At 55.0% G+C, this 15607-nt stretch overlaps 1 protein-coding gene across 5 annotated transcripts in view; it reads left to right on the plus strand.

Annotated features, from left to right (window-relative positions):
- The window catches only part of AGPAT3 (1-acylglycerol-3-phosphate O-acyltransferase 3), a 121543-nt gene that overhangs the window by 72717 nt on the left and 33219 nt on the right, over positions 1-15607 (plus strand). Inside the window, exon 1 of one of the 5 annotated variants that reach the window (XM_054468563.2) lies at positions 13298-13540. The exons of the other annotated variants lie outside the window; for them this stretch is intronic. Coding sequence (XP_054324538.1) covers positions 13484-13540 — 57 coding nt within the window. The 5' untranslated portion in view covers positions 13298-13483. Of the gene's footprint in view, positions 1-13297; positions 13541-15607 lie in introns of those variants that run through there. 5 annotated transcript variants of the gene reach the window in all.

Below are 15607 nucleotides of genomic sequence, written 5' to 3' on the forward strand. Positions count from 1 at the left end.
CTTGAACTCCTGTGTTCAAGTGATCCTCTGCCTCTGAAAGTGCTGGGATTACAGGCGTGAGCCACCATGCCTGGACAGGAAAAGGGAAATTTCTTTTTGCAACCTTTTGTCAGGGGCTGAAACCTTTCTGGAAGCTCCAAAAGACTCCTCTCTCTCTCATTAACTACCTCTAAGGCATTCATTAGGACGCATCCCATGAAACCAGATGACTTCTGCATAGCCATTGCCTCCTATACCTCAGGCAGGGTCTTGTTAGAAGAAGTGCCAGGCAGAGGTTGTGTGGGCAGCCAGTCGTATTTGCATATTTTGGGGTGGCTGTGCAGACAGTGCTGGACTAAGGAAGTTGTGTGGGTCCTCGCTGCAGAGGGAGGAGGAAGCAGCTCACACGCTTGCTGTTGTCTGGTGGGAGGGCTGCATTTCTCTTCTCTCCCCCACTTTCTCTCTCTCTCTGTCTCACACACACACATACACACACACACACACACTCTCGGGTTTCTTGGGCTGCTAACAGGATTAAATGAATGTCTTGGTTCCATGGTGTGCATTTCACACTAGAGAGCTAAGTTAGTTAACATTGCTCATTGGGATAGAAGGAATGTACTGAGGAATGTACTGAGGATTAGAAGTCAGAATTCTTGAATCTGCAAATCTTTTTTTTTTTTTTTTTTGAGACAGAGTCTTGCTCTTGTTGCCCAGGCTGGAGTGCTCACTGTAACCTCTGCCTCCCGAGTTCAAGCAATTCTCCTGCCTCAGCCTCCTGAGTAGCTGGGATTACAGGCGTGCTAATTTTTTTGTATTTTTAGCAGAGACAGGGTTTCACCATGTTGGCCAGGCTGGTCTCAAACTCCTTACCTCAGGTGATCCACCAGCCTCGGCCTCCCACAGTGCTGGGATTACAGGTGTGAGCCACTGCACCCGGCCTGCAAATCTTCTATTTTGTTCAGACACTAACTCCAGCCCTATAAATAGTCATCCAATACTTCCAGTAAATGGTGCGTCTCATATTGATCTGCCTGGTTGCCTTATCGTGTTTGTTACATTGCTGTGTAACGAGTTACCCACAAACTTAGCAGCGAAAACAACAGACATCTGTTATCTCACACAGCTGCTGAGGGTCAGGAATCCAGGAGTGGCTTAGTGGGCGATTCTGGGTGTCATGTGGAGTCACATGGGGTCAATGTGTTGGCCAGGGATGCAGTCACCTGAAGCCTTGAGGGGGAAGGAGGGGCTCGTCCAGGCCTGGGAAGGCTGCGGCTGCCCCATCACGCTCTCTCCTCCACCAGGTTCACAGGTTCACAGAAGTAAAGGCTGAGCATGTCAGGACTGAGCTGAGCAGTTCCCACCTCTCAGTCCACAGCTTCCCACAGAGCACACAGGGGCCGCACCAGGGCTGGGATGGGGCTGCGACCAGGCTGGGGGAGCGTCCTGGGCAAACCCTGCTGGGGACAGGTTCTTTGTGTCTGATGCCATGGGAGACGCACGAGCAGGGACTTTCACTTTATCCCACTGTGGCCCCGTGACCCTGAGCGAGAATGCATTGGCCGGGCCTCTAGGGGGCGCTCCCTTCGTAACGCCCCATCCCCGCTCCCGTGTGCTGTCGAGGGCCTCCAGGGGGCGCTCCCTTAGTAACACCCCATCCCCGCTCCCGTGTGCTGTCGAGGGCCTCCAGGGGGCGCTCCCTTCGTAACGCCCCATCCCCGCTCCCGTATGCTGTCGAGGGCCTCCAGGGGGCGCTCCCTTCGTAACGCCCCATCCCCGCTCCCGTATGCTGTCAAGGGCCTCCAGGGGGCGCTCCCTTCGTAACGCCCCATCCCCATCGCTGTGTGCTGTCGAGGGCCTCCAGGGGGCGCTCCCTTAGTAACACCCCATCTCCGTCCCCGTGTGCTGTCGAGGGCCTCCAGGGGGTGCTCCCTTAGTAACACCCCCATCCCCGTCCCCGTGTGCTGTAGAGGGCCTCCAGGGGGCGCTCCCTTGGGAACGCCCCATCCCCGCTCCCGTGTGCTGTCGAGGGCCTCCAGGGGGCGCTCCCTTAGTAACACCCCATCCCCCACACAGTGTGTTGTCGAGAGCCTCCTGCCCTGGCGATGCTCTGGTCCCTGGGTCCTTTGATCTCATCTCCCTAGTTTAGCCTTTGAACTCCTTCATTTCAGATTGAGAGGTTTCAGGCTGGAGAGAGTGGAGGGACGTGCCTGACTTCCTGGAGGATAAGAGGCGGCCCACCCCACAGCTCTTCCAGCGTGGGGGCCCCGAACATGGGACCCAGAGCACCACCGTTTAGCAAACCTTGCTGCAGTTTGGAGCGAGTGTCGCGGGTGCCTGGCCTGTGCGGCAGGCTGGGCGGCTGTTCTCTGTTGAGCCCACAGCCATGCCCCACATGCAGGACGTTTGCCTATCACTTGGAGGCCTTTCAGGGATCTTGCTAGCCCACGGCTGAGCACAGGGTAGACCTCACCAACTCACCCACAACCTGGCCCCTGGACACACTGGTGTTGTGAGGAGGAAGATGTGAGCACTCTCAGGTCCCCGGTCCTAGGGGTCCGTGCAGGGGTGGGGCTCGTTGACCTGCATCCTGGCTGGCCCTGTGACTCTGCCTGTTTACAGTGAACAGCTCCTGGCTGAAAGCTGCTTATTGGATTAGCCGGTGCCCCGACGGCAGAGCCCACAGCTGTGCGCAGGACAGACCCGTGTGTACGTCCTGCTTCAGCACGCTCCTGGGGGTCCCTTGAGTTGGTCTCTGTGACTAGAAGGACAGTGCTGGCCATGCAGGTGGCACCCTGGGGGTGCCCGGCACCCACTTCCTGCTGAGCAGATGCTTTGGGTGGCCACAGTCCCTGCCAAGCCTGGGCAGCTCAGGCCAGGTCCTAATCCCTCTGCTTGAGCTCGGCTCCTCACCCTTCGGCCAGGCCGACACCTGCTCCCCGCAGGTCCTTCTCACTGGCTTCAGGCAGCACAGGACCGAGGGCTGAAGATGCTGAGCAGCTACCCAGCCTGCCTCTTCTCAGGGATCTGTGTGGCCCTGCTGGCGGTGGCTTTGGCCTATTACTTCTACTGGTGAGTGAGGCCGGGGCCTGGGCAGTCCTGGGGGCCTTTACTGTGTGCACCCCTCCTCTTCCAGCTCTGGACCGTTCTCTGCATGTCAACAAACCCTGCCTAGCCCTTTGCAGGGGAACTCCTGGGAGGTAGGGAAGCAGGGGATGGCAGGCGCTCATTCTGATCCCTCCTGGGGTCCTTGGGCGGCTCTCCCATCCTTCTGCAAAGGGGTTTTTGTTCAGAACATTCCTGAAGGAGCTGAGCGGTTTCATACCATCTGGGCGGTGTTTGTAGATGCCTGGCATGTCCTGGGAAGGACGAGTGCCCGATGCATGGGCACAGACTCCCACTGCCCCCCAAGGCAGGTGCTGTAGGGTGGCTGATTTACATGGTGATCTGCACCCTGAGCAGAAAATGTGTAGTTACCATCAAAGTGGCGCTGCTCTGTCACACCCATTGCCTGATGGGCTGGTTTATGGTGATCGCAGGCGATTTCCCGGCTGCCCTTGACCAGAGTCCCCGCCGGCTCTTACAGCAGAAGCTGAGAATCAGCAGGCGTCACAGATCACGCTGGCCTAGGATTGCAGAGATTCGGTCCCAGCCCCGCTGTGTCTCCGGGCTGGGATTAGACGGGGTGTTTGTGCTCCAGGCCTCCAGTGCTCATTGGTAAAATGGGACACTGATGCTGCCTGCCGTTTCTGCAGAGGGTCAAAGGGCACAAGATGCATGCCAGCCTCTGTCCATGGGGTGTGTGATGATGGTACCAGGTGGTGCAGGGGGCAGCTGGGGGGACCCAAAAACCCCAAGTCTGGGTGGTGACTTTATTTTCTAGAGCCAGAGAATGGGGTGATTTCCTAGGAAGAGACCAAGCTCCCCTGGAGGTTCCACTCTAGATTGTGTTTGTTTTTCTTGGTGCACACTTGGCCAGGAGCTGCTTCTCTCTGATCTGGAAGCTTTCTCTTCTATAGATCCGATTAATGCACTTCCATTGCTAACAGCAGGGAGGGTCACTGCAGGTGGCACAGGCAGGAGGCTGCCCAGTCTTCCCCATGACTCAGTTTATGTAAAAACGATCAATACTATTTACAAAGAGGTTTACCCAGAGCCGAAAGAATCCTAAGGCTGAGACAGGAGGATCCCTTGAGCTCAGGAGGTCAAGGCCACAGTGAGCTGTGATTACGCCACTGTACTCCAGCCTGGGCAACAGAGCGAAACCCCATCTCTAAAAAACAAACAGAACCTAAGTGTGGAATTTAGGAGACAAATTAGCCCGGGATTTGAGGCCTCTGAGAGTTTGAGCAAGGGGGCGGTCATTGGTGAGGGTTCCAAAACCCCAGGAGCAACCGCTCACTCATCCTCAACCTGGGGCTACCGCGAGTGTGACGGGGGCCACATAGGGCAGGCTGGCCCTGGCGAGCGGGCGATTCTGGCAGCTTCCACGGCCCGTTCCCGGCACCTGGGCAGAGGCAGGGTATCAAGTCATTTCTTGGGATTCGTGGCTGAGCTATGCAGTTTCACAAATGCTCAAAATGATAAAAGACCTGTTATGTGTTGGGAAAAGAGCGCCTCTGTCTGGGAAAAGTGCAGCCTTGCACCTGAGCAGCTGCTCGTAATTGGCTTATGTAATGCCAAGCCTCTCAGCTTCAGCCTGCTGACCAGGTGGCAGGGGACTGGCTATGCCACCTCCTCACCCACAGCGTTTCCAAGGATGTGCATTTCTCGTTTGCCCTCAGGTCTTCGGTAAGTTACCTGTGGAATTCGAGGCCTCAAGTGGTGGCCTGCGCCGTGGCAGCGTACCCACAGGTGCCATTTAGTTGTACTTGCAGTACGACCTGGGAGCTTCTGGAACCTGTGGGCTTGTGAGGTCCCTGTTGATCCTGTTTGACCTGGAGGGCCACAGAGGCGGCTTGGTTTTTTTGTGGGGACAGAGATGTTGAGCCTCACGGTGGGTGCTGGGCCTGTAATAGGGGCAATTCTGCATTGGTGGCACCACGGGTCCAGGGAGGCCTCGCCAGCTCCCTCCCAGAGCAGGAAGGAGGGCTGGCCACTCACCAGGAGCCTGGGAGTCTGGCGTCCTTCACGAGGCTCTCCTGAAGCACCTCTGCCCACCCTGCGTTCGCCACACGTGCCCAGGCACCAGGCGACGGACAGCAGGGAGCCCACAATGCCAGCTCTTCCTGGAGACACCCACCCCTGCGGTGGCCATTGGTGTTCAGTGTGTGACTCTCTGAGCACGGGGTTCTGGACCAGGAACCCTCTGTTCTCGGTCCACATGAAAAGAGCGGCTTCTTGTTCATCTTCAGAGACCTGCTCTTAATGGGCAGCGGGGGCTCCGAATGCTGAGAAAACCCCACAAGTGGCAGCTGGGTGCCTCGCCCTGCAGCCACACCTGCCAGCGGTCACCCTAGGGTGCAGCAATCACCCTGGGCTGCTGTGGTCAGGTGGGGTCTTGTCTTTAGCCCCCTTCGGCGGCTCACTTGGCGGGAGGAGGGTGGCAGGGTGGTGCCATTGCCTCATCTGGGCTCAGGGAGACCTCCAGGACCTCTGTTCTGTCTCCCGTCACCTGCGTTTTATACAGAGAAAAAGCTGTCCCGGCAGCCCTCAGAGCCTCTTGCCGGTTGGAGATGGAGGAAGACAGGCCGCAGAGCCTTGTTCATCTGGCATTTCCACAGCAGAGGGAGGGAGGCCTGCTCCCCAGGGCCAAGTGGCCAGGGTGCGTGGTCATGCTGGGACATCATTTTCTTTTCTTCTTTTTTTTTTTTGGTGGGGGGGATGGAGTCTCGCTCTGTTGCCCAGGCTGGAGTGCAGTGGAGTGATCTCAGCTCACTACAAGCTCCGTCTCCTGGGTTCACGCCATTCTCCTGCCTCAGCCTCCCGAGTAGCTGGGACTACAGGCTCCCGCCACCACGCCCGGCTAATTTTTTGTATTTTTAATAGAGACGGGGTTTCACCGTGTTAGCCGGGATGGTCTCGATCTCCTGACCTCATGATCCACCTGCCTTGGCCTCCCAAAGTGCTGGGATTACAGGCGTGAGCCACCGCACCCACCCGGAACATCATTTTCTACTTGTAAACCAGAAACCTCCTTCCTCCCTCCTGCCATCCCATAGGATTTTATTGATCGCCTACTGTATACCAGGCACTGGCTAAGCCCTGCACGCACGGTGGTGAGCAGGCAGTCCCCACCCTCCTGGGGCTCGATTTCCCAGAACCCTCAAGAGAAAGCCAGTCCTCAGGGGTCAGCAAGTTCCATGTTCAGCTTCGGCTTTCGGCCATTCCTGCCGCCAGGCCACGCTAAGAGTCTGCTGGGGCACCTCGGTTCCCTGCGCCCGGCCTGCGTCACGGAGGAGGGGGGCTGCAGCTGCACTCCCGGGAGGTTGGAGTCGGGGTGGGGCAGGCTGCGTGCTGTTGGTGTAGGATGGGTGATGGCAGTAGTGGCAGCTTATTACCACATCAAGAGAGGCCAGAGCGTTTTCAGCAAGGTCAGAAGCCTGTGCTGTGTTGAAAACCAGGGCGAGAGGCAGACAGGGAGGGAACGTTCCGCCACCTAAACCACTTTCCTGCCGCGTCTTTCACCTGGAGTGGAGGGGCAAGTGCCTGGGCCCGGTGGTGGCAGCTTCGGGAGGGTTCCATGAGGCTGCCTCGGGAAGCAAGGGTCCCGGCGGAGCTGGGTATTCTCCTGGGCCCCCTCAGGACAGCAGCATCCACTTCAGGCATCACCTGTCTAAGGAGCCACCCCTCCCTCTCAGGCCAAGTATGAAAACGACCCACAGCACCACGTGTGCCAGGGCCCCAGCATTTCACCCACATGGCAGAATCTGTGCCCTAAATGCCACAGCCCCTCCCCACCTCGGAAATGCAGGCTGAGTGGAGGCCCCGGCCCTCGCTACTCTGGAGCGATGGCTATTTCAGGCTCCAGGTGGCCGCCGAGTGGTTCCCAGGCTGGTCCTGCATTGCGGCTGGGCAGGGGCCACACGTCCCTCCCCCGTGGGCCCTGGTTGCCTGGAATCTGGAGCAGAGAGAGAGAGGGAAGGTAACAGCATGGCCTGTGTATCCCTGCCTGCGGGCGCTGGCCTCGCTGTCCCTGGGCACTGCCTGTGGACTCCAGGGCACTCTCTTTCCTGGAGAGGAGGCTGTGGGAGTCGGCGCGGGGCAGATCCGGGTGGCCAGCAAGGCCGCCTCTCCTCCTAAGTGGTACTGATTGATAGGGGAGAAAGACAGAGGCTTGTTCCCCAGAAAAGCACAGAAAACCAGGCTTGTTCCTCAGACAGGAAACGATGTGCCAGGAGGCAGGCAGGGAGACAGCTGTGCTCGGCCTCTATGCAGTGGGATTATTAGGGACAAATTCCAGAACAAAACTTGGTTTCATCTAAGCTTTTTGGGGATTTGGGGAAAGCAGAAGAAAAGAGGGAGCCCAGGAGGAGGTCAATACACCATGCCAGGAAATGAGGAAAAGCTCAGATGTGCAATGTCAGCGCTTTTCCATGAATCACGTCTTACCTCTAGAACAGCAAGTGCGGGAGGCGTCCAGGTGCGGGGGGGCCATGCGCCTCAGGGGCTTCCCTCCCCAGCCCGCCTGGAGACATCGTCACTGACTCAGCTCCAGCAGGCAAGGGTCCCTCGGGGTCCACCACTGGGATTGACACCAGCAAGTCGGATCCTTTCTCAGAAGCCCAGAGGGAGGGCAGAGCCGTAGCCACAGTTTGGAGGCATCTGCTGGGCTAGTGCACATTTTAACAGCACCTGTGACAAGGTGAGGCAGCATGGGTGGCCCTGCAGGTGGCAGTTTGCATATGTGCACATCCAGCCAGCTCCATTTTCCAGTCTGGGGACTATGGTGACAGGAAGTAAAAAGGCTGCGATTTGGCCTACGGGGTCCCGGGGTCATCCCGGGGTCGCACCTCGGCTACCAGGCTTGGGGGTTCTCTGTGCGATTTCAGGGGAGACACACAGCCCATCGCACACCTGACAGCCGTCACCCTAAAGCAAATTCGGCTGAACTATGCGCACTGGGGACTGTGGAGCATTTTCATTCACATTACACATTTCATTTCACTTCACGTTTTATTGGTCTGAGTAATGGTTTAGAAACTATCTTTTACTTCAAAATGTTTGTGCATCTGAGATTTTCTGAGTTTATATCCCGACGGGGCGCCGTAATGATAGACGACGGCCGAGGTGCAGGGAACCCTGGTTCTGTGGCTCAGGACAGGTCCGGCCTTTCTGAGCCCTGTCCCCGCAGAGAGCCCCCTTCCCAGGCACCCGTGTCTTGGGTCGTCGCTGGCCCTGTGAAGTGCCACTCTGTAGCTCTTGTGCTGTCCAGGCCAAGGGTGGCTGTTCTGAAACCTACTCAGTTTATTCCATCTTGAATCAATGCATTTTTTCAAATCCGTGCCTCAGGGTGCCTGTAGAATGACAGATGTGGCATTTGAATCTGTAAATAATGAGTACACCTTTAAGGTCCAGGCACTCTTTGTTTAAAATATTGTGGAATGCCTACATCATCTCAGGTTTGCACAGGAGCGTGGCTTTGTCAGGACTTATCCCCAGGCAGCCCTGTGGGCACCTGGTGGAGGCTGGACAGGGGTCACAAGGAGAAGCCAGCAGGAGGGTGGGCCCTCCACCTTGTCCCCGCAGGACTCCCCTCTCTCCCCAGACACACTCAGCCTCTGCCAGGACTCAGGGGTTCCAGCCGAGCTCCTCTTACCAATGATGCCCCGTGACTGCCCCAGAGACGGGAGGGCTCAATGCCATTCCTCTGCAGGCCGTGTCTCTCCCCAGCTTCCAGTTGGTTGTCCTGCAGCCTCAGGTCTCTGATGGGATGAAGCAAAGTCGAGAACTTACGGTTTGTCTGGCTTTATTCTTGTGAGAGTGGGAGTGACAAGCTCTCTACATCCCCAGCAGAAACCAGAATTCCACCTCCTACATAACTTTGTAAATTGCAAAATATAATGAAAAGTGCATGAGGCCAGGCACAGTGGCTCACGCCTATAATCCCAGCACTTTGGGAAGCCAAGGTGGGTGGATCACCTGAGGTCAGGAGTTCGAGACCAGCCTGGCCAACATGGCAAAATCCCTTCTCTACTAAAAATACAAAAATCAGCCAGGCGTGGTAGCCCGCACCTGTAATCCCAGCTACTTGGGAGGCTGAGGCAGGAGAATCACTTGAATCCAGGAGGCAGAGTTTGCAGTGAGCTGAGATCATGCCACTGCACTCCAGCCTAGGGGCCAGAGCAAGACTCCTTAAAAAAAAGAAAAAAGGTGCATGAGACATTGATGACCAGTTTAATGAAAAAGTATGCAGCAAATGTCCATCTGTTTCTGTAGAGTAAAAGTTGTTATTATAATGCATAGTTCATTGTAAGAAAATTACGTCTAGGTCAACTTAGCTGTGACTGTTTTATGTGTGCGTGCATGTGCATGTGTGTGTGTGTACATGGGCGTGTGTGTGTTTTGGAGTGTGGTCCCCACAAGTCTGCCACCCTTGGAGAATGCTCTTCTGCCCTGGCACATGGCCGTGCCCTGGCGTGGGAAGCGCCCGCTGTGTCCTGCAGGCCCGCAGGCTTGTCACAGGTCCATTGTGCCGTCATCAGGCCCTGGGAGCTTTCCACATCCCTCCACTTCCCACCCAACATCACCACTCTCCGGCCAGTGAGACCGTCACAGCACCCCAGAGGAGACAAATTCTGGAGCTCAGAGAGCTGGGGTAGGTGACGGGAGGGTGGGGGGCTGGAGGTCCTTGGCCAGCAGCCTTCCCACCCCGGGCCACCAGCACCCTCATCCTCCCTTCGTCCTGCCCAGCTCTGCCTCCTCCCTGCGCTCTTCTTGCCAGGGTTTGCAGTTTACACTGGCAGTGATGCAGTGGCAGACACAACTTGGGGAAATAACTTTAGGACCCTGGTCTTTAGTTCCCATTCCCGGTAAGACAGTACCTGGCGGGGAGCTTCTCGCCCTCTTCAGAAGTGGCCTGGGGGCCCTGGGGCTACTGATCCAGCCCAAAGCTGCAGTCAGGAGAACGTGCGGCCGTGTGGGTCTCGTAAGAGAGGCCGACCAGGGCTGCCCGGGAGGAGCTTCTGTTTGGCCTCTACCTGCTGAAGTGACGCCCCTGGCATCTCCAGTGAGGCCTGGAAACGTCGCAGTCTCCTCTTCACTGAGTCCAAAGTCACTTCCATCTCGGGCTCGTCCAGTGTCTGTCAGGGCCTTGAATCTGAGACGAGATTGTTTGCTGAAGTGCTCCATGGACTCTCTTTCAGGATTGATGATGTTCTTTCAGGAACTTTAAACGGAGATGGCATGTAACGAGTGTGGACTAAGAAGTCATGCTGCTGTTTCTTTTTTCTTTTTCTTTTTTTGAGACAGAGTTTCAAAAAAAACTGCCTCCCGGGTTCAAGCGATTCTCCTGCCTCAGCCTCCTGAGTGGCTGGGATTATAGGCGCCTGCCACCACACCTGGCTAATTTTTTGTATTTTTAGTAGAGACGAGGATTCACCATGTTGGCCAGGATGGTCTCAAGCTCCTGACCTCAAGTGATCTGCCCACCTTGGCCTCCCGAAGTGCTGGGATTACAGGCATGAGCCACCGTGCCCAGCCTATGCTGGCTGTTTCTCACAAATGTATATTGAATATGAGCCATTCGCTTAGAAAACATTGATCAAGCATCTATATTCTATGCCAGGCCCATGTGAGTAAGAGTCATAGCTGTTGATGATGTAAGGTGTGTTTTCAGCCAAAGGTAACAGAGATAGTGATTTACCGTTACCTCTTGTCTTCCCCACCTCTTGAAGAGGGCAGCTGCTAGTGTGACCTCAGCTGCTCCCCAGACCCTAAGGGGACCTGGGACCTTCCACCTTCTACCAACAGTGTTGGTCTTCTGTCCTCACGCCTACAGCTTCACGTGCCCACAGTAGCTCCTGCACCTTCAGACACCGCCTCCTCACCGAGGGAGGGAAGAACGACAAAGGGGATGACCAGAGGTATTTGTTTCTTGTCTTAGGAAAGCAAAAGCCTCCCTTAAAACCCCCGCAGACTTCTCCCTGGCTGGACCCAGGGCACATGCCCATCCCATCCCTGGATCACTTGCTCAAAGAGGGGATGGGATTACCTTTATGGCTTAGATCTGGGGCTGGGCTTCCCTCCCATATCGAAGAGTGAGCGCTGCCATAATAGCAGGAGGTTCTGTTACCAGCAAAGTGGGTAGTGGCAGGTAGGTAACCCACAGTGACTTGTGTGTTGCAAAAGGCAGGGTTCTGTTATCCAGAATTGGAAGAGTGGTTTTAGGTACGTCATGTAATTATGCCTTTAAATCCATTGGTTGAGAAAATAGGCAATGCTAAAAGATTCTCATGAACCTAGCAGTGGTTTTAAGTTAATTTTGTATTTTATTTATTTTATCAGTATCTAAATACAATAGAAATACAAATACAATAGAAATGGAATGGATCATGTGAGATGTGTGTTGTTGACTAACCTGTAGTCAGTGCTTCGTGCACATGGGATCCAAGTCCCCAAACAGTGGCTGCAGATCCACACTCTGCTCCAGGTGCTGAGCTGCCCCAGACAGCTGCTCCTAGTCAGTGAAACATTGATTCTTTAGTCTCAATTGTTGGTCTGCATGTCTACTGATAAGCCAGTACTGTGCTATTTTAATTATTGAGGCTTTCTAGATGTTGTAATGTATTTTAGGGCTATTTTCTTGTTCTTTTTCATTATTTTCCTGGCTTTTCTTTCCTGTTTAGTTTTCCATATGAACTATAGAATCAGTATGTCTAGTTCTGGGGCTGGGGGGAGGAGCTTTTGCTATTTTAATTAGGATTCATTTATATATTTAGGTTTATGTATCATTTACATATTACTATCTAACAAACTACCTCAAAATGTATCAATTTAAAACAACCACCATGTCGGGGGGCCCTCAATTCTGTGGGTCAGCAATTTGGGCTGGGCTCAGCAATGCGGTTCTTCTGCTGGTTTCCCCTGGGGTCATTGGAGTGGCTGTCATCAGCTAGAGCTGCCTGGAGAACCTCAGGTAGAATGGTCCATTTCTGGTCTGTTTCTGCTCCATGTGGGACCACCTTCTGTCAGACTAGCCCAAGCCACCACCTCTGATAGCCACAAGGGTGTAAGGGAGTGGCAAGGCTCTAAAGACTGGCTTGGAAGTCCTGTGACACCACTCCCACCACATTCTATTGATGGGGTGAGCCCTGAAGCCAACCTGGGTTCAAAAGGTTGGGGAGTAGACTCTGTGTCTTGGCAGGAGGAGCTGCACGTTGCTAAGGACATGTGTGTAGGGAAGGGGTGGTTGCAGCCTGGTCACACGGGGTTTTTCCATTTGTTCAGCTCTGCTTTTGTATCTTTCAAGATGTTCTGTGGTTTCCTCATAGAGGCTTTATTTCCTCTGAAGCTTGTGTTTAGGTATTTTCTCTTTCTTATTGCAATCTGTGTTCTCCTTCAAGACACCTCCTGCTTTTGTGTGTTCCTGTGGAGGGGTGGTCTGCTAGGCCCCGCTCCTTGGCTCCTGAACACACAAGGGGATCATATATCCATATCCTCCCAAGCTGTAAGCACTTGCGCTGGGCTGCAAACTTGCATCCTACTTGCCGTAGAGGACAGCCCCTCCCCTAAACTTCCAGTTCCCCCCTCTCCTGCCTGCCTGAAAGGCACCAGCCAGGCAGTCTTGGAAGCCTCGTGTTGAAGGTGGTGGAGCCCCCAGAGCCTGGGCCCAGATGACACGTGGGACAGAGCCGCCAGTGACCTGGAGCCATTAAGGGAGAAAGAGATAAACTCTGTGATTGTCTTGGTCTCTTCTGACTGATTCAGAGGCCACTGCAGTCTGCGTGTTGTACATTATTCCCATTAGCATCACTATCAACTCTAGTTCCTGTTGTAGTGGATTTGGATTCTCCTGGGTATTGAGGCTACACAGTCGTCTGCACAGACTGACAGTTTCACCTCCTCCTGCCAGACTTTTAGGCTCCTGCTAATTCCAAATGCTGATAAGGTTGGGCCGGCAATGATTTCATATTTTTCAGGCTTATGAAAAGATAAGGTGGTCTTTGTAAGTGAGTTTACCCAAGAACTGAAGTTTGCCCTTTAAACCTCAAAATAGGATTGTGTTTGTTTCATCTAAAATTTTAGTTGAATGCTTAGTAGTATCTTCGCTGCTTACCAGACTTCTCAGATAATGTGGTAACTATGACGCCGCCCTCTCTCAGCATTCCGATGAGATCAGTGTGGGCCACGATCACCGCATTGTGCCCTCATGTGTGATGTCAGAGAGCCTGCAACCGCGCCCCGGTGCTCAGTGGCCTCCAAGGGGCCTCAGGTCCTGGGCTCGTTTCTGCCCCAGGTAGTGCTGTCAGCAGCATGCCTGCCTTCTGCAAGCCCCTCTTCCCCAATCCCCAGCCCACACTTCCAATGAGCTGTGGGCCAGGAAACCAGCCCATCACACTTGTCCATGCTGCGTTTAAAGCGGGAGGAAGGAGGACCCAATGCAGGGCCCGAAAAGTCCACCGTGAGTGAAGTCTCTTTCCTTATGGGACACCTAGGCTGGCTTCTCAGAAAGTGTGTGCAGTTTATTTCTGGGTTCTTGGCGGTGTTCTGAATAGTAAACGTTGCCAACTAAATGAAGACCCTTTGAGATATCGCTGCGTCTCTACTGTTCCTGATGGTGGACTTTCTCCTCCAGTGTCTACTGACAGTAACAGCGGAGCTTTCCGCAGCACCCAAGAGCCAGGGGCTCACCATGGTCCCCTCCTGTGCAGCTGGCACACAAGGCCCTCCCGTGCCACCACCTCGCAGGGGGCCAGGTCTGCTCGGCCCACTACACCAGAGCACTTGGGTGCAGGGTGGGTGGGACAGAGAAGAGGAAGGGGGAAAGGAGGGAGCTGACAGCCGTTTCTCAGTTCCCCATTATGGACTTGGATTTGGATCACTGAAATCCATATGGAACTAAGAAGTTATCTTTATCCCACAACTCAAAACTCCCGTCTAGAGCATCAGAAATGATGTGCTTTTGGCATCCTGAAATGTCTTTCTCCTCCGCCAACTGCTGTCTGCTGAGAGCTAGCCTTGCTCTCGGAAGGGCAGCTCGGGCAGGGCAAAGGGAGAATTCCAGGGTTTGGGAGCGTCTGCTGATCCCAGAATAGTTGCCAGTGATGACGTCTTCTTCCTGGACCCCAGGACCCAAGGACAGCAGGTCCCACCCCAGCTCTGCCCAGCTCCTGCCCCTGCACAGAGCAGGACGCTGGCTGGGGTGGCCACTCTGTGGCATTTTGGGAAGATAGTGCTGTATTTAGGAGGCTGTGCCATCTCCTCTGGGGGATTTCAGCGCTGGTGACAGAGGCATGAAAGGCTCATGGATAGAGGAACTGGTGTTTACCCCTCATAGAAATGAAGTTGCCGTCCTATGTGTGCAGAGAAAACCAGGGACTCCTCTGTTCAGAAGGAAGAAATGGAGGGGCCTGGTGGGCCTGGCAGCGGCGTGGAGGTGGTGGGCTCGGAACTGTAGTTTCCAATCCATAAAAAGTCGTCGTCAGAAAGGTTGGGGTTTTTGGCAAAGAAGGGGGGTCTCTGGGGAGACTGCGTGTGGGCGAGAGCCTCTGCCTGGCCGGTTTTGGAGGAAGAAGGTCACAGGGACCAGCGACGGGGAGGAGGGTCGCATGCTGCAGCGAAGGACCTGGGGCAGGCAGGGGGTGGGCTGGATGGCGGAACATGGGGATGGGCCCGTACCTCTCCAGAACTACAGACCTGGGATGAGGCGGCCTGTGAGTGCGACTGGGCTGTGTGACGGCACCAGAGGCGGGGCTGCAGCTGCAGGCTTTTGTCGTCCTGTGGTCCTGGAGGCTGCCAATCCGAGGTCAAGGATTCCTTCTGAGGCTTCTCACCTGGGCTCTGACTGCACGCAGTCTCCCTTTTTCATAAGGACACTGGTCAGATGGAATCAGGGCCCACCCTAATGATATCATTTAATTTAATTACCACTTTAAAGGCCCTGTCTCCAAATAAGGTCACATTTCGAGGACCTGGGCATTACCTTTCTGGAAGGAACTCAGTTCACCCTAACAAAAGGTGGCAGAATTGGGTGTGGGCGTGTGGGGCTGGGCTCTGATTGGCAAGCAGTGCTCTGGCCCTGCCCAGGCAGAGGCAGCCTCTTGCCTCACCTTTGCTCCCCTGATCTAAGAAGGTGCAGACCCTGGTAGCTTGTGCAGGGGCCAGGACAAAACCCAAGAAGCAGCCATCATGCCCCAGGACCAAGACGCACTGGCGCCAGGCTTCCAGGCGACCTAAACCTGTTGTTTAATGAAGAGGCTCAGAAGCAACTCAGTGTCCTCCATGTCTCAGTGGCATCCGAGCAGCCATGAAAAGGTGCCATGGGGACTGGAGAGGCCCATTGTTACACCTCCCAGCCCCAGCCCCAGAAATCAGATGGAGCCCCAGAGGTCCTACCCCTGAGGTCCCACCCTGTGTGGCTCTTCTATCCCAGGTGTTCTCCAAGGTCCCCGGGGTGCTGGGGGCTGCCCAGGCTATCTGCTGCGGTCAGGGTGTCAGTGGTGTCACCAAGTGAGGGGAGGTTCCACAT

The sequence above is a fragment of the Pongo pygmaeus genome, chromosome 22, assembly GCF_028885625.2.
Source record: "Pongo pygmaeus isolate AG05252 chromosome 22, NHGRI_mPonPyg2-v2.0_pri, whole genome shotgun sequence".
Classification (NCBI taxonomy): Eukaryota; Metazoa; Chordata; class Mammalia; order Primates; family Hominidae; genus Pongo; species Pongo pygmaeus.